At 40.5% G+C, this 18,627-nt stretch overlaps 2 protein-coding genes across 4 annotated transcripts in view; one reads left to right on the top strand and one right to left on the bottom strand.

Moving 5' to 3' along the window:
* The window catches only part of VEZT (vezatin, adherens junctions transmembrane protein), a 78,774-nt gene extending 77,404 nt beyond the window's left edge, over nucleotides 1–1,370 (top strand). Inside the window, exon 12 of the mRNA XM_042992922.1 lies at nucleotides 1,224–1,370. Coding sequence (XP_042848856.1) covers nucleotides 1,224–1,252 — 29 coding nt within the window. The 3' untranslated portion in view covers nucleotides 1,253–1,370. The remainder of the gene's footprint in view (nucleotides 1–1,223) is intronic.
* Nucleotides 1–18,627, bottom strand: part of LOC102955427 (uncharacterized protein C3orf20 homolog) — a 192,238-nt gene that overhangs the window by 67,722 nt on the left and 105,889 nt on the right. The gene's annotated exons all lie outside the window — the stretch shown is intronic.

Here is an 18,627-nt window from a genome sequence, read left to right on the forward strand (position 1 = left end):
TTGAGCCCTGTCTTGGGCTCTGCACTGACAGTGCAGAGCCTGCTTGGGATTCTCTCTCTCCTCTTTGTCCCTTCTCCCTCTCTCAAAAATAAATAAGTAAGTAAATAAATAAATAAAGCATAAGGATAGAAATACAACATGTGACATAGAAGCCGAAGAAGTAGAGGGTTTCAAGAAGAGCATGATGCAAGAAGAGCAAAATGATGCAGAGGTGTCAAGAAAGATCCAAAGAATAAACTTAGACTTGGAACCTACAAGTTCAGACAGTGGTGTGACAGAGGCAGATGCCAAATTATACTGGATTGAGAAAATCTATTAGGCCCTCTTTGATCTCCAAGACCAGGTCTGCTGTTTTGGCCCTCACAGCGATCCAACCAAAACTGACCCTGTGGGGGCTGCTGAAATACAGTGGGAGGAACACTTGGGTTGGAGTGAGAACAACTGGGTTAAAATTCCTGGTCTTCTACCACTTGGCACCTGTGGTCCTCTCTACGAGCTGCAGGTCCCTCGCTCTTAGAGGACAATTATTCCTATTTTACAGGGTCAGTAACATGCTTACATGAAGGCTTGGCATAATAGTAATTCTTTAACTATTAGTGTTATAATAAATGGTTCTATTCTGATTCCTCATTTTGTTCTAACATTCTAACTCAGTAGTTCTTCCTGAGTACCAGGTTTTGTGGAGTATTCCCACTTTACAGACACTTGGCTTAGAAGTTTGCAATGACAGTAAGATGAGATTAATACATGTCAAATGCTTATGATGATTTGGATGCTTATGATGATTTGGGCTACTGTTGTATTCTTGTTTTTATTCTTATTTATTTTTTTATTTTAGAGAGACAGAGAGAGAGAGGGCATGAGCAGGGCAGGTGCAGAGGGAGAGAGAGAGAGAGGATCTTAAGCAAGATCCGCACTCAGCTTGAGCCTGACACGGGGCTCAATGACAGGACCCTGGGATCGTGACCTGACCCAAAATCAAGAGCTGGATGTTCAACTGACTGAGCCACCCAGGTGCTCCAAGGGCTGCTCTTGTATTCTAATGGAAATTTTTTGCCAGATTTTTAGTAGTGCCTCTGTCTTCAAGTCTGCTTCCTAAGCCACTGCATTTCCATAGTTTGTGAGTATTTACCTAATCTCAGCTGTTGCCATAAGAAGCTAGTGTTTAAATAGTATTATTAACCACATCAATGGATCTTTTTGTTTATTTTGGTTGGCTATAGACATGAAAATCCATCTACCTGAGTTGTGAGTGCCCTGAAGAAGTTTGAGGATTTCATCTGCTATTCAGTAAACAGAATATGGGGCTTCCATTGAGTTCCTACAGCTACCGAAGCAAAGATGTTTTCTATGGAGTAACAGTCAAGTCCTGATCACTTTTACCCATGTAAGCCACCTTTCAGGGAAGGATGTAAGACATATTTATTTAGTCTGGTTTGTACCTTGTTGTGTGCCTCCTATTTATTTATATTTCTTTTTGGTTTATTACATATCCCAAGATATCTTAGGAATGAATACATCTTGAAAATATAATAAAAATAAAGTCTATGAAGAATACTTGAATAACCATTCAAAAAATCCAAATGAGCTATGACTTTACAATATCTTGTTTGTTAATAATTAATAGTGAACAAATGGAAAGAATTTTTAATTCAATACACATTTACTGAATGGTCTTCGTACTAGACACAACAATTACCTTTGTGAAATAAGTATTCTTATGTTATAGATGAAAAAAGTGACTTTCAAATAAGTTCAGTGTCTAGCCCAAGAGCCCAAGACTCTTAGCAAGAAAAAATAATAGATTAGGTTCTCCAAAAAGGCTTTTTTACTTCAAATTAGGTGTTTGTTCTATGTATTTTGTCCATTTAATCTTCTTTTCTGGCATAGGTCATCACATACAAGAACACACATGCACATAAATGCACACAAGAATCCTAATTTCCACTTCAAGAAGCATAATCCCCTCAGTTTGCATTTAATTTAATCACTAGATTCCTAAAAGAAGTCAATTAAGTAGGCAATTAATTTCCTCTGTGCATTGTTCATTCACATATTAAACTGGTAATCTCATTTAAACATTTGCTTCCTCCCGCCCCAAACTGTCCCACTGTCCTCAATGTTTAAGTTCCCTATACTCATCAGATCAGTATGAGAATCTTTGCAAAAACCCTTTATAAACTGAAAAGATATACTAATTATCTAGTGGGATCTAGTCTGTCCCATTTAACCTGGCTGGCTATGCTGAGAGGTGAAATGTTTAAACCACACTGGTTATATCATTGTTCCAGCAGTTGAATGCAATTGAAAGACTTGTCCAAACTGCTCAAACCAAGCAAACAGTCCCTGATTTGCTCTCTCAAACTAAATATATTAGCCTTGTGGTGACCAAATATTGACCTAGTGACTAAATAAAAGGAGAGGTTCTAACTACCCTCTAAAGCACTCATCACTTACTCTTTCTTTTTAGTAATTTTTTGTCAAGTTAGCTAACATACAGTTTATACAGTGTAGTCTTTCTTGACTTCGGAAGTAGATTCCCATGATTCATCACTTACATACAACATCCAGTGCTCATCCCAACAAATGCCCTCCTCAATGCCCACCAGCTATTTTCCCCGCTCCCCCCCAAACCTCCCACGTCCATCAACCCTCAGTTTGTTCTCTGTATTTAAGAGTCTTTTATGGTTTGCCTCCCTCTCTATTTTGTAACTTATTTTTCCTTCTATTCCCTTATGGTCGTCTGTTAAATTCCTAAAACTCCACATATAAGTGAAAACATATGATATCTGTCTTTCTCTGACTGATTTATTTCACTTAGCATAATACCCTCCAGTTTCATCCATGTGGTTGCAAATGGCAAGATTTCATTCTTTTTTTCTATTACTAAGTAGTATTCCATTGTGTGTGTGTGTGTGTGTGTGTGTGTGTGTGTGTGTGTATATATATATATATATATATATATATATATATATCACATCTTCTTTATCCATTCATCAGTTTATAAATATCTGGGCTCTTTCCATAGTGTGGCTATTGTTGATAGCGCTGCTATAAACATTGGGATACATATGCCCCTATGAATCATCACTCCTGTATCCTTTGGATAAATTTCTAGTAGTGCTATTGCTGGGTCATAGGGTAATTCTATTTTTAATTTTTTGAGGAACTTCCACACTGTTTTCCAGAGTGGCTGCACCAGTTTACATTCCCATCAGCAGTGCAAAATTGTTCCCCTTTCTCCACATCCTCACCAACATTTGTTGTTTCCTGAATTATTAATTTTAGCCACTCTGACCAGTGTGAGGTGGTATCTAATGTGGTTTTGGTCTGTATTTCCCTGATGATGAATGATATTGAGCATCTCTTCATGTGTCTGTTAGCCATCTGGATGTCTTCTTTGGAAAAGTGTCTATTCATGTCTACTGCCCATTTCTTCCTTGGATTATTAGTTTATTGGGTGTTGAATTTGGTGAATTCTTTATACATTTTGGATACTAACCCTTTACCTGATATGTCATTTGCAAGTATATTCTCCCATTCCACTGGCTGCCTTTTAGTTTTGTTGATTGTTTCCTTTGCTGTGCAGAAGCTTTTTATCTTGATGAGTCCCAATAGTTCACTTTTGCTTTTATTTCTCTTCCTTTGGAGACATGTCAGGTAAGAAGTTGCTGTGGCCAAGGTCAAAGAGGTTGTTGCCTCTTTTCTCCTGTAGGATTGTGATGGTTTCCTGTCTCACATTTAGGTCTTTCATCCATTTTGAGTTTATTTTTGTGTATGGTGTAAGAAAGTGGTCCAGGTTCATTCTTCTGCATGTAGCTGTCCAGTTTTCCCAACACTATTTGCTGAAGAGACTGTATTTTTTCCGTTGGATATTCTTTCCTGCTTTGTTAAAGATTAATTGGCCATACATTTGTGGGTCCATTTCTGGGTTCTCTATTCTATTCCATTGGTCTATGTGTCTGTTTTTGTGCCAATGGTATACTGTCTTGATGATTACACCTTTTTAGTACAGGCTAAAATCCGGGATTGTAATGCCTCCAGCTTTGGTTTGCTTTTTCAACATTACTTGGGCTATTTGGGGTCTTCTGTGGTTCCATACAAATTTTAACATTGTTTGTTCTAGCTCTGTGAAGAAGGCTGGTGCTATTTTGATAGGGATTGCATTGAATGTGTAGATTGCTTTGGGTAGCATTGACATTTAACAATATTTGTTCTTCCAATCCATGAGCATGGAATGTTTTTCCATTTCTTTGTGTCTTCTTCAGTTCTTTCATAAGCTTTCTATAGATTTCAGCCTACAGATCCTTTACCTCTTTCTCACCATGTACTCTTAAGGAACCCTTCCCAATATGCTTCCAGATAGCAACTCTCATTCAAATAGAGACCAGAAAAGGGATATGTGTTAGTAGAGTGAGGAGACCTCCAAAACACTCTCTCCCAAGAATCCTAAAATGTCTCATTTACAGGAAAACAAAGAGAAGGCCATTTCTACCCTATCTGCCCTTCTACTGCATCGTAATGCTGCCAACAGACACTTCTTATTCTACACTGTGGACTATGAGTCCAGGCACCTGGGCTCCGATTTCAGCTCCACATCTCAGCTTTGTAAACTCCTTGAACTCCCTATGTTAAAAAGAAACAGCATCATCACCTCCTAGGATTGTTGCCAGGATTCACAGCAGATATTCTTTTCCTTGTAGAAGTCCTGCCTTTCGTCCTTGCCAAAAGCTGGGGCAAAGGCTTGGTTAATAAATGAAGGGGGCAAAGCAAAGTAAAAATGTGTTTGTCATTCCTGATGGAAGGAATGGTGAATGTTCATTCACTCTATCAAAAATTATTTATTGAAAATCTATTTGGGGGGTGCTGGGGTGTTCAGTCGGTAAAGCATGCAACTCTTGATCTCAGGGTTATGAGTTCGAGCTGGACATTGGGTGTAAAGATTACTTAAAAATAAAATCTTAGGGGAGTGCCTGGGTGGTTCAGTCAGTTAAGCATCTGATTTCTTTCAGCTCAGGTCATGATCTCACGGTTTGTGAGTTCAAGCCCTGCGTCAAGCTGTATGCTGTCAGCGTGGAGCCTGCCTCAGATCCTCTGTTTCCTTCTCTCTCTCTGCCCTCCCCTGTTCTCTCTCTCTCTCTCTCAAAAATAAAATAAACATTTAAAAAAGAATAATAAAATAAAATCTTAGGGATGCCTGGGTGGCTCAGTCAGTTAAGTGACCCTTGATTTCAGCTCAGGTCATGATCTCATGGTTCATGGGATTGAGTCCTGCATCGGGCTCCATTCTGGGAGTGGATCCTGCTTAAGACTCTCTCTCTCTCCCTCTCCCTCTGTCCCTCCTCCACTCACTTGTGCACGTGTGCTCTCTCTCTCTCTCTCAAAAAATTTAATAAATAAAATAAATTCTTTTAAAAAAGAGAAAAAAAATCTACTATTTTTCTGGGCACCTTTCTAGGCACTGGGATGCAGGAATGAACCAAACAGACAAAGTCCCTGCCCTCATTGTGGGGATCAGATAATAAAACAAGTAGTGATCAGTGCTATAAACCAAATAAAGCAGGAGAGTGCAAAGGGATCTTTTAGACAGAACAGAAAAGAAAGGCCACTGAGGGAGTATAACCTTTGCCTAAGACCTGATTACATGAGAGAATAAACTGTGCAACTATCTGGAGAACAACCAGCAAAGACAGCACCATGTGTAAAGGCTCCAAGGGGGAACAGCAAGGAGGCCAGGACTGCTGAGCAAGTGGGGAAGTGGAAGAGAGGGAGGGTCAGATTACACAAAGACTTGTGGTCCAGAGAAAAGATCTGGGATTTTACTTTAAGAGTGATGAGTACCTATTAGAGGGTTCTGAGCAGAGAAGTGCTGTAATCTGATTTAGGTGGCTTTTTTTTTTTTTAATGTTTATTTATTTTGAGAGAGAGAGCAGGGGAGAGGCAGAGAGAGAGGTAAAGAGAGAGAATCCCAAGCAGGTCCCACACTGTCAATGCAGAGCCTGATGTGGGGCTCAAATTCAAGAACCACGAGGTCATGACCTGAGCCAAAATCAAGAGTCAGACACTTAACAGACTGAGCCATCCAGGTGCTTCTCAAACTCAAGTCTGCCCCCAAGGCTTATGTTCTCATTTCATCAAAATTTTGATCACTGTTCTAATTTTTTTAATGGTTACTAAACTGTGTTGGCTTTTAAAATACAGAAGCATTATAGTCTTCCAAGAATGGATAAGGAATAGCTATCTATTGGGGTTTCCCTGATTTTGAAATAACTGTTGTGATATCAGATACTGATATGAAAATCAGTAAGATTTTCATACTTCTTTTGTAGGTATCGGTTTTACTCCCATGGTCTTTTGTAAGAAAAAATTGCTTCTTTTGGGTTATAGATAGAAGATATATAAGCACCTGATCAAATATGCCTCTAAAATCAGAAACTAGAAATGAGAAAATAGGGTGATTGGTTGCCCCTACAACAAATTTGCTGGTAGGATTTGGTGAGGGAAGTTATAAATTTATCCACACTAAGAGAGAAGTTTCACTTCCCTTCTAATCTGTGATTAGCCATCCTCTATAACATTGTGACTTTTCCCTAAAGTCAGCATTACAAAATCTATGTATCTTACTAGTAAGTTTGATCACTAGTTCTTAAACTAATTTTGATAATCACATGCTTTCCTGACTTGCCATATAGTCATAGGAGAATTTCTTTTTCTTTTAAGTCAACTCTTTTTTTTTTTTTTTTAATGTTTACTTATTTTTGTGAGAGGAATAGAGCACATATGTGCCCTCAGGCCTGAGAGCTGGGGAGAGACAGAGAGAGAGGGGGAGAGATGATCCCAAGCAGTCTCATGGCTGTCAGCACAGTACCTGATTTGGGGCTCAATCCCATGAATCATGAGATCATGACCTGAGCCGAAATCAAGAGTTGGATGTTCAACCGACTGAGCCACCCAGGCGCCCCAGTCACAGGAGAATTTTCTGCATGCAACTTTATTTTAAAAAAGCAAACTCTAACCCCAAAGTGGGGCTCAAACTCACAACCCCAAGATCAAGAGCTGCCTGCTCCACCAAAGAGCCAGCCAGACGACCCATGCACGCAGCTTTATAGGATAAGACTCCTAGCCAAAAGAACCTGCATTGTAATTCCTCAGAGTCAAACCAGACATGCCTAAACAAGCTGCTTCTAGATATTTTCTTAGTTTTCACTACACCAGATTCACATACTTAAAATTAACTCTAAAGGTTTCAAAGCCATGTCTTAAGTAGGTGCTGGATTTGGAAAGAAAACAGAATGAAAAATTCAGTTATTTATAATTGCCTAATTAGTTGGTTTTATTCAGGTTAATTCTTTTCTTAAACTCTACACAGTATTTTTTTTTCCCTTGGAGGAGAAATAGGAGCCCATAAAAATAAGTAAGTAATTATGTCTCCAAGTCCCATCTTTTATGGCTCCTCCTGCATAAGGTGTTAAGACTAAAGCTGTTTGCACCACTTCTCCCTGTCCTAAGCCACATTTCCTCAATTCTCCTACCCAGTCTCTATGTTACCAGGCAGGGAAACATAGTGACACTGTAATTTACTTAGAACCGTAAAGAGCAATTTCACTCTCAATACTTCACACAGTAAGAGCCCAGACAGAGGGGTCATACAGCTTTCCCAACTAGAAGCATGATAGGAAGGAAGCAAATTTTCAAAATCATTCAACTCCCAATGGCTATGCTTCTCCATTCATATTACACTTTGGAATTTGGATATGCACATACTAAGCCTTTTTCAAAACTAGAGTTCATGGCCACACATATGATCTTTGAATGTATTTTGCATGTGATTGAGGTTAGGCCAATCAGACTTTATCTCTTATGGACTGCATAGGAAATATAGTCAAACTTAGATGGACAGGGGGTGCCTGAATGACTCTGTTGGTTGAACTTCCCACTTTTGATTTCGGCTCAGGCCATGATCTCAGAGTCATGTGATCGAGCCCTGCAACAGGCTCTGCACTGAGCATGGAGCTGCTTAAGATTCTCTCTTCCTCTGCCCCTCTCCCCCTCTTGTGCTCTCTCTCTCTCTCTCTAAAATAAAATAAAATTGAAAAACAAAACAAAGAACTGAATTGGACAGCACTAAAAACTGATGCCATCTGGTGGCAGCGCACGTGACTGCTGCTGAGGTCCTTGCAGCTGCCCTTGCTCCTAAGGCAGCCAGCCAGGGTCTTACAAAGGAGCTAATGAAGTCTGTCTTTGATTCTGTGGATTACCCTAAATCCTTCAAACACCACTCCCCTACCCCTTATATTAGTCAGAATTGGTTTCTGTTGCTTACAACCAAAGATCCTTAATAAATTAAAAAATATATACCTTCATGCCCATAAAATAGAATGAAAGGTAAACTAGAAAAACGTAAGTTTCTTTCACTGTCACTACCTCTTATTATTCACTGTGTTTACGATTAGAAGTTACATTTAGAAATTCAGAAAGAAAGGAAGACTTGAACTTTGGTACAGAATAGTTTATGCAGGAACATTAGGTGGCTGAACCCAACAGTTTTCTAGTTCGTGTGCTCTTAATATAGCTCTACATGAGACCTAATTCATATTGTCTACAGCAAAAATAATTTTTATGACTCTTAACCTTGATCTGTAACTACATTCTATCCTTCTTGGTATTTCTTTCTTTTTTCTTTTTTTTTTTTTTTTTTTGAAGCTGGCATGGGGAAGAGGTCCTTTAAAAAAAAGAAAGCTATATGAACTAATTATAACTCCATTTTAAATTGTACAATTCTGTGGGTTTTAGTATATTCACAATGTTGTACAACCATCACCACTATCTGATTCCAGAACATTCTCATCCCCCTAAAAGAAAGCCCATCCCCGCTGGGAGTCATTCCTCATTTCCTCTTTACCCACCTCTGGAAAGGATCTGCCTATTCTGAACATTTCATATATGTGGAACCATACAGTATGTGGCCTCTTGTGTCTGGATTCTTTCACTTAGCACGTTTTCAAGGTTCATCCAAGAGGTCTTTTTAAAACACAGCACTTGGGGAGGTATAGGAAGATGGCGGCGTAGGAGGACGCTGGGCTCACCGCGCGTCCTGCTGATCACTTAGATTCCACCTACACCTGCCTAAATAACCCAGAAAACCGCCAGAGGATTAGCAGAATGGAGTCTCTGGAGCCAAGCGCAGACGAGAGGCCCACGGAAGAGGGTAGGAAGGGCGGCGAGGCGGTGCGCGCTCCACGGACTGGCGGGAGGGAGCCGGGGCGGAGGGGCAGCCTGCCGGCCAAGCAGAACCCCCAAGTCTGGCTGGCAAAAGCGGAGGGGCCGGACGGACTGTGTTCCGACAGCAAGCGCGACTTAGCGTCTGGGAGGTCATAAGTTAACAGCTCTGCTCAGAAAGAGGGAAGGCTGGAGAACAAAGGGAGGGAGAGCTGCTGAGCCCCCGGACGACAGAGCTCAGTTTGGTGGGGAACAAAGGCGCTCGCCAGCGCCATCTCCCTCGCCCATCCCCCAGCCAAAATCCCAAAGGGAACCAGTTCCTGCCAGGGAACTTGCTCACTCTGCGAAAACACCCAACTCTGTGCTTCTGCGGAGCCAAACCTCTGGCAGCGTACCTGACTCCCTCCCGCTGCCACAGGGCCCCTCCTGAAGTGGATCACCTAAGGAGAAGCGAGCTAAGCCTGCCCCTCCTGCTCCCATGCACCTTGCCTACCCACCCCAGCTAATACGCCAGATCCCCAGCACCACAAGCCTGGCAGTGTGCAAGTAGCCCAGACGGGCCACACCACCCCACAGTGAATCCCGCCCCTAGGAGAGGGGAAGAGAAGACACACACCAGTCTGACTGTGGCCCCAGCGGTGGGCTGGGTGCAGACATCAGGTCTGACTGCGGCCCCGCCCACCAACTCCAGTTATACACCACAGCACAGGGGAAGTGCCTGCAGGTCCTCACCACTCCAGGAACTATCCAAAATGACCAAACGGAAGAATTCCTCTCAGAAGAATCTCCAGGAAATAACAACAGCTAATGAACTAATCAAAAAGGATTTAAATAATATAACAGAAAGTGAATTTAGAATAATAGTCATAAAATTAATCGCTGGGCTTGAAAACAGTATAGAGGACAGCAGAGAATCTCTTGCTACAGAGATCAAGGGACTAAGGAACAGTCACGAGGAGCTGAAAAATGCTTTAAACGAAATGCAAAACAAAATGGAAACCACGACGGCTCGGCTTGGAGAGGCAGAGGAGAGAATAGGTGAACTAGAAGATAAAGTTATGGAAAAAGAGGAAGCTGAGAAAAAGAGAGATAAAAAAATCCAGGAGTATGAGGGGAAAATTAGAGAACTAAGTGATACACTAAAAAGAAATAATATACGCATAATTGGTATCCCAGAGGAGGAAGAGAGAGGGAAAGGTGCTGAAGGGGTACTTGAAGAAATAATAGCTGAGAACTTCCCTGAACTGGGGAAGGAAAAAGGCATTGAAATCCAAGAGGCACAGAGAACTCCCTTCAGACATAACTTGAATCGATCTTCTGCACGACATATCATAGTGAAACTGGCAAAATACAAAGATAAATAGAAAATTCTGAAAGCAGCAAGGGATAAACGTGCCCTCACATATAAAGGGAGACCTATAAGACTCGTGACTGATCTCTCTTTTGAAACTTGGCAGGCCAGAAAGGATTGGCACGATATCTTCAGTGTGCTAAACAGAAAAAATATGCAGCCGAGAATCCTTTATCCAGCAAGTCTGTCATTTAGAATAGAAGGAGAGATAAAGGTCTCTCCAAACAAACAAAAACTGAAGGAATTTGTCACCACTAAACCAGCCCTACAAGAAATCCTAAGGGGGATCCTGTGAGACAAAGTACCAGAGACATCACTACAAGCATAAAACATACAGACATCACAATGACTCTAAACCCGTATCTTTCTATAATAACACTGAATGTAAATGGATTAAATGCGCCAACCCAAAGACATAGGGTATCAGAATGGATAAAAAAACAAGACCCATCTATTTGCTGTCTACAAGAGACTCATCTTAGATCTGAGGACACCTTTAGATTGAGAGTGAGGGGATGGAGAACTATTTATCATGCTACTGGAAGCGAAAAGAAAGCTGGAGTAGCCATACTTTTATCAGACAAACTAGACTTTAAATTAAAGGCTGTAACAAGAGATGAAGAAGGGCATTATATAATAATTACAGGGTCTATCCATCAGGAAGAGCTAACAATTATAAATGTCTATGCGCCGAATACCGGAGCCCCCAGATATATAAAACAATTACTCATAAACATAAGCAACCTTATTGATAAGAATGTGGTCATTGCAGGGGACTTTAACACCCCACTTACAGAAATGGATAGATCATCTAGACACACGGTCAATAAAGAAACAAGGGCCCTGAATGATACATTGGATCAGATGGACTTGACAGATATATTTAGAACTCTGCATCCCAAAGCAACAGAATATACTTTCTTCTCAAGTGCACATGGAACATTCTCCAAGATAGATCATATACTGGGTCACAAAACAGCCTTTCATAAGTTTACAAGAATTGAAATTATACCATGCATACTTTCAGACCACAATGCTATGAAGCTTGAAATCAACCACAGGAAAAAGTTTGGAAAACCTCCAAAAGCATGGAGGTTAAAGAACACCCTACTAACGAATGAGTGGGTCAACCAGGCAATTAGAGAAGAAATTTAAAAATATATGGAAACAAACGAAAATGAAAATACAACAATCCAAACGCTTTGGGACTAAGCGAAGGCAGTCCTGAGAGGAAAATACATTGCAATCCAGACCTATCTCAAGAAACAAGAAAAATCCCAAATACAAAATCTAACAGCACACCTAAAGGAAATAGAAGCAGAATAGCAAAGGCAGCCTAAACCCAGCAGAAGAAGAGAAATAATAAAGATCAGAGCAGAAATAAAAAAACTGTAGAGCAGATCAACGAAACCAAGAGTTGGTTTTTTGAAAAAATAAACAAAATTGACAAACCTCTAGCCAGGCTTCTCAAAAAGAAAAGGGAGATGACCCAAATAGATAAAATCATGAATGAAAATGGAATTATTACAACCAATCCCTCAGAGATACAAACAATTATCAGGGAATACTATGAAAAATTATATGCCAACAAATTGGACAACCTGGAAGAAATGGACAAATTCCTAAACACCCACACTCTTCCAAAACTCAATCAGGAGGAAATAGAAAGCTTGAACAGACCCATAACCAGCGAAGAAATTGAATCGGTTATCAAAAATCTCCCAACAAATAAGAGTCCAGGACCAGATGGCTTCCCAGGGGAGTTCTACCAGACGTTTAAAGCAGAGATAATACCTATCCTTCTCAAGCTATTCCAAGAAATAGAAAGAGAAGGAAAACTTCCAGACTCATTCTATGAAGCCAGTATTACTTTGATTCCTAAACCAGACAGAGACCCAGTAAAAAAAGAGAACTACAGGCCAATATCCCTGATGAATATGGATGCAAAAATTCTCAATAAGATACTAGCGAATCGAATTCAACAGCATATAAAAAGAATTATTCACCATGATCAAGTGGGATTTATTCCTGGGATGCAGGGCTGGTTCAACATTCGCAAATCGATCAACGTGATAAATCACATTAACAAAAAAAAAAGAGAAGAACCATATGATCCTGTCAATCGACGCAGAAAAGGCCTTTGACAAAATCCAGCACCCTTTCTTAATAAAAACCCTCGAGGGGCGCCTGGGTGGCTCAGTCCGTTAAGCGTTCGACTTCGGCTCAGGTCATGATCTCGCGGTCCATGGGTTCGAGCCCCGCGTCGGGCTCTGTGCTGACAGCTCAGAGCCTGGAGCCTGTTTCAGATCCTGTGTCTCCCTCTTTCTCTGACCCTCCCCTGTTCATGCTCTCTCTCTCTCTCTCTGTCTCAAAAATAAATAAATGTTAAAAAAATTAAAAAAATAAAAAAAAAAAAAATAAAAACCCTCGAGAAAGTCGGGATAGAAGGAACATACTTAAAGATCATAAAAGCCATTTATGAAAAGCCCACAGCTAACATCATCCTCAACGGGGAAAAACTGAGAGCTTTTTCCCTGAGATCAGGAACACGACAGGGATGCCCACTCTCACCGCTCTTGTTTAACATAGTGCTGGAAGTTCTAGCATCAGCAATCAGACAACAAAAGGAAATCAAAGGCATCAAAATTGGCAAAGATGAAGTCAAGCTTTTGCTTTTTGCATATGACATGATATTATACATGGAAAATCCGACAGACTCCACCAAAAGTCTGCTAGAACTGATACATGAATTCAGCAAAGTTGCAGGATACAAAATCAATGTACAGAAATCAGTTGCATTCTTATACACTAACAATGAAGCAACAGAAAGACAAATAAAGAAACTGATCCCATTCACAATTGTACCAAGAAGCATAAAATACCTAGGAATAAATCTAACCAAAGATGTAAAAGATCTGTATGCTGAAAACTATAGAAAGCTTATGAAGGTAATTGAAGAAGATATAAAGAAATGGAAAGACATTCCCTGCTCATGGATTGGAAGAATAAATATTGTCAAAATGTCAATACTACCCAAAGCTATCTACACATTCAATGCAATCCCAATCAAAATTGCACCAGCATTCTTCTCGAAACTAGAACAAGCAATCCTAAAATTCATATGGAACCACAAAAGGCCCCGAATAGCCAAAGTAATTTTGAAGAAGAAGACCAAAGCAGGAGGCATCACAATCCCAGACTTTAGCCTCTACTACAAAGCTGTCATCATCAAGACAGCATGGTATTGGCACAAAAACAGACACATAGACCAATGGAATAGAATAGAAACCCCAGAACTAGACCCACAAACGTATGGCCAACTAATCTTTGACAAAGCAGGAAAGAACATCCAATGGAAAAAAGACAGTCTCTTTAACAAATGGTGCTGGGAGAACTGGACAGCAACATGCAGAAGGTTGAAACTAGACCACTTTCTCACACCATTCACAAAAATAAACTCAAAATGGATAAAGGACCTGAATGTGAGACAGGAAACCATCAAAACCCTAGAGGAGAAAGCAGGAAAAGACCTCTCTGACCTCAGCCGTAGCAATCTCTTACTTGACACATCCCCAAAGGCAAGGGAATTAAAAGCAAAAATGAATTACTGGGACATTATGAAGATAAAATCTTCTGCACAGCAAAGGAAAAAACCAACAAAACTAAAAGGCAACCAACGGAATGGGAAAAGATATTTGCAAATGACATATCGGACAAAGGGCTAGTATCCAAAATCTATAAAGAGCTCACCAAACTCCACACCCGAAAAACAAATAATCCAGTGAAGAAATGGGCAGAAAACATGAATAGACACTTCTCTAAAGAAGACATCCGGATGGCCAACAGGCACATGAAAAGATGTTCAACGTCGCTCCTCATCAGGGAAATACAAATCAAAACCACACTCAGATATCACCTCACGCCAGTCAGAGTGGCCAAAATGAACAAATCGGGAGACTATAGATGCTGGAGAGGATGTGGAGAAACGGGAACCCTCTTGCACTGTTGGTGGGAATGCAAATTGGTGCAGCCACTCTGGAAAGCAGTGTGGAGATTTCCTCAGAACAGAAACCCATGGGGGAGGGTAAGGAAAAAAAAAAAAAAGAGGTTAGAGTGGGAGAGAGCCAAAGCATAAGAGACTCTTAAAAACTGAGAACAAACTGAGGGTTGATGGGGGGTGGGAGGGAGGGGAGGGTGGGTGATGGGTATTGAGGAGGGCACCTTTTGGGATGAGCACTGGGTGTTGTATGGAAACCAATTTGACAATAAATTTCATATATTGGAAAAAAACAAAAAACAACACAGCACTTGGGGTGCCTGGGTGGCTCAGTCAGTTAAGTGTTGGACTCCTGATTTTGGCTCAGGTCATGATCTTGTAGTTCATGAGATTAAGCCCCACATCAGGCTCTGCATTGACAGTGTGGAGACTGCTTAGGATTCTCTCTCTCCCTCTCTCTCTCTCTCTCTGCCCGGGCCCATCTCATCTTCTCTCTCTCTCTCTCTCTCTCTCTCTCTCTCTCTCTCTCTTAAATAAATAAATAAATAAATAAATAAATAAATAAATAAAACATTAAAAAAAAAACCCACAGCACTTAATCAGGACTTCAAATACAAATACATATCAACAAAAATACTCTTGCTGGATGTAGGGACCCACCTGGGATCCTTTTAGATTTTATGAGAGTGTATGATTTTGTATTCTAATGACTTGTTAGGGGATGGGGGGAGAAAGGAGGGAAGGAAGGAAGGAAAGAAAGAAAGAACGAATGAATGAGTGAATTCTTACAGGTAACAGTCTCCTTAATTAAAACAAAACACAGAGCTTTTAAGCAGCATGCTGGGGCCACCCTTTTCTGTTGTCCCTCTGTCTCACTATCACTCTTTTTCCTTACTATATAGTGTTTAGCGCATAGTAGGCACTCCATATTCTGTGTAAGGAAGGAATAAAGGAGGTTTGGTATGAGATGAGACTCTTTAGGTGGAGAGGGCAGGTGACCAAGCAGCTCTGGCTCTGTTCCCTAGAGTTTTCCTAGGATTATGGGCATCAACACTTGTATCACCTTGATGTCCACTAAGGCACTCCATTCCCTCTCCAACATTCTCACACAGAGTCACTGCTCTGGATCCACTGCCTACGTCCTCTCTCACACTGTCTCAAAAGCTACCTAAAAGTTCTCCCTGCCCACAGTTTTGTCTCCCTCCAATTCATTATCTATATTGGACTGATAGTGATCTTTCTAAACCATGGCTATATACTCATGTCACTCCATATTTAAAATACTCCAGTGTTCCTCATTCCTCTTAGGATCAAGTTCATGCTTTTCCTCCTCTCTGTACCCCTCCTCCTTGCCTTCCTCTTCTCTCCCCTTCCCTTTTTCTTTGCCCTCTTCCTCCCCCCTCTTTCTCCTCCTCCTCTCTCCTCTTCTTCTCCTTTCTCCCCTGCTCCCCCTCTTCCTCTGGCTCTCCCTCACCCACTTCTTCTCTTTCCCCTCATGACTCACTAGCATGATATGGCTTAGTCTCATCTTCTGCAACTATCCTCACATCTTCCCCACCTTACAGTTTATGATCCAGATGGATTTTGTCTTGGACATGTTGAGTCTGAACTATCCAAAACACCTCTGAGTGGGGTGAACCAGGAGGCACAGGTATATGGCTCAGGTAAGAAGCTGGGACCAGGGTTGGAGCTCTGGGTGTCAGTAGCCTACAGGGAGTGAGTGTGTTGAGTTTGAAAAGGATTCATGGCAGAGCACCAAGGAAAGCCAGCATTCCCAGAGGAGGCCTCAACCAGGAATGCTCTCTGAAATATCTTCACTCCTTCATGATCCAGATCAAAAGAACTGAAAAGAATTGTTTTTCCTATTTGCAGATCATCCTTCCTCACTCTTACTTATTTATTCATTTTTTGGTAAGGAGACAAAATTCTAAGCCCTGTGTCTTTTAATTCAACAATGGCTACACATTATTACTGAAGCAAGTCCCAGCAGGCAGTTCAACAACAAATCAGAGTATTTGACAAGACAGACACTCAGACACTCAGCAACTTAGACTTGAGAAATAAGATTAGGCACACTCTAGTTACTCTGACCAGACAGCAGCACTGATCCCCAAGTGATTCCCCTTCCTCTGTGTCCCCCCTCTAAGCCTCATCCCTGACAGATCACAGCTCCCTGCCTGCTTGGCCCTGATTTGTTTTAATCACTGCCTGGGGTGCTCTAGTGTTGCTCTTTTTTCTTCTTTTATTGAAGTATAGTTTATGACATAAAATGTTATATTAGTTTCAGGTTTACAACAGTGATTGGACAAATCTGTATATATGCTATGCTCTCACTGCAGTGAGTGTAGTCACCATACAATGTTATCATAATACTATTGACAATATTCCCTATGCTGTACTTTTCATCCTCATAACATATTTATTTATAACTGGAAGTTTGTTAGTGTTGCCTCTTAAGGTAGCCCAGGCCTGTGGAAGGACCAGGAAGGCAAGGAGGGATTGGGTCAGGGCAATTAAGTCATCTCTACTTGTCCCATGGAGTGCTCTCCTGTCAAGTGGAAGCCTAGAAGATTTATTTGCAACATTAGAGCGTGGAATGTTAACAGTTCTACCAAAAAAGGATTCTATAGCTAAATGATAGGGAATTTGAACAGAATTAATTTGAACAAAATTAAAGAGGTCTCTTTAAATTAAAAAAAAAAAAGGAAGAAAAAAAGATTATGAATATTTACATATGAACTACCATCAAGTTTATACTTATTCTGTAGTTGAGTTTTTCAGGCTGTTTGCTAGAAAGGGCAAAGAGCTTTCTGGGGATATAGAAGGTCAGTGGTAATGGTTCCAAGAATGGTTGGTTTCTTTCCTTGAAATTATAAAAATTTCTAATAGGAAACTATGATTTTTTTTTTTTTTTTGAAGTAGGCCTCATACCCAGCATACAGACCATCTGGGGCCTGAACTCAAGACCCTGATATCAAAATTTGATCTAAGATCACAAGTCAGATGCTCAACAAACTGAGCCACCCAGGTGCCCCAGGAAACTGTGATTACTAAAATGGTATTTGTTTTACTTAAGTTATAAATTATATTTGTATAAGAGATTGATTTTTACCAGCTAAACACAAAGACTATCTGCTTCACCAACTTTGTTCTGGAGTGTCTCTAGACTCTAATTGTCTTAATTATTTCTTTCTTTCTATTTTTACTTTACAGAGAGAGAAAATGGGAGGAGGGGCAGAAGGAGAGAGAGAATCTCAAGCAGGCTCCATGCACAGTGCGTCCATGTTCATCAGGGATATTGGCCTGTAATTGTCCCTTTTAGTGAAGTCTTTGTCTGCTTTTGGAATCAAGGTAATGTTGGCCTCATAGAATGAAGCTTTCCTTCTACTTCTATTTTTTGGAACAGTTTGAGAAGAATAGATATTATTTTATTTTATTTTATTTTATTTTATTTTATTTTACTCTTTTATTTTTTCTCTTAAATACAGAGAACTGAGGGTTGATGGAGGGGAGGCAGTGAAGGGATGGGTTAAATAGGTGATGGGCATTAAGGAAGGCACTTTTTGGGATGAGCACTGGGTGTCACATATAAGAAATGAATCACTGGGTTCTACTACTGAAATCAAGACTACACTGTATGTTAACTAACTTGAATTTAAATTAAAGAGAGAGACAGAGAGAAAGAGAGAGAGAGAGAGAGAGAGAGAGAGATAGAGAGAGAGAAGGAGGGAGGGAGGGAGGGAGAGAGAGAGAGAGAGAGAGAATGGATAAGTATTCTTTAAATGTTTGGTGGAATCCCCCTGGGAAGCCATCTGGCCCTGGACTTCGTTGGGAGATTTTTGATTACTGATTCAATTTCTTTGTTGGTTATGGGTCTGTTCAAATTTTCTATTTCTTCCTGTTTCACTTTTGGTAGTTTGTATGTTTCTAGCAATTTATCCATCTTTCCAGATTGTCCAATTGTTGGCATATAATTTTTCACAATATTCCTTTATAATTGTTTGTATTTCTATGGTGTTGGTTGTGATATCTCTCTCATTCATGATTTTATCTATTTGGG

The sequence above is a fragment of the Panthera tigris genome, chromosome B4 (genome assembly GCF_018350195.1).
Source record: "Panthera tigris isolate Pti1 chromosome B4, P.tigris_Pti1_mat1.1, whole genome shotgun sequence".
NCBI classification, from domain to species: Eukaryota; Metazoa; Chordata; class Mammalia; order Carnivora; family Felidae; genus Panthera; species Panthera tigris.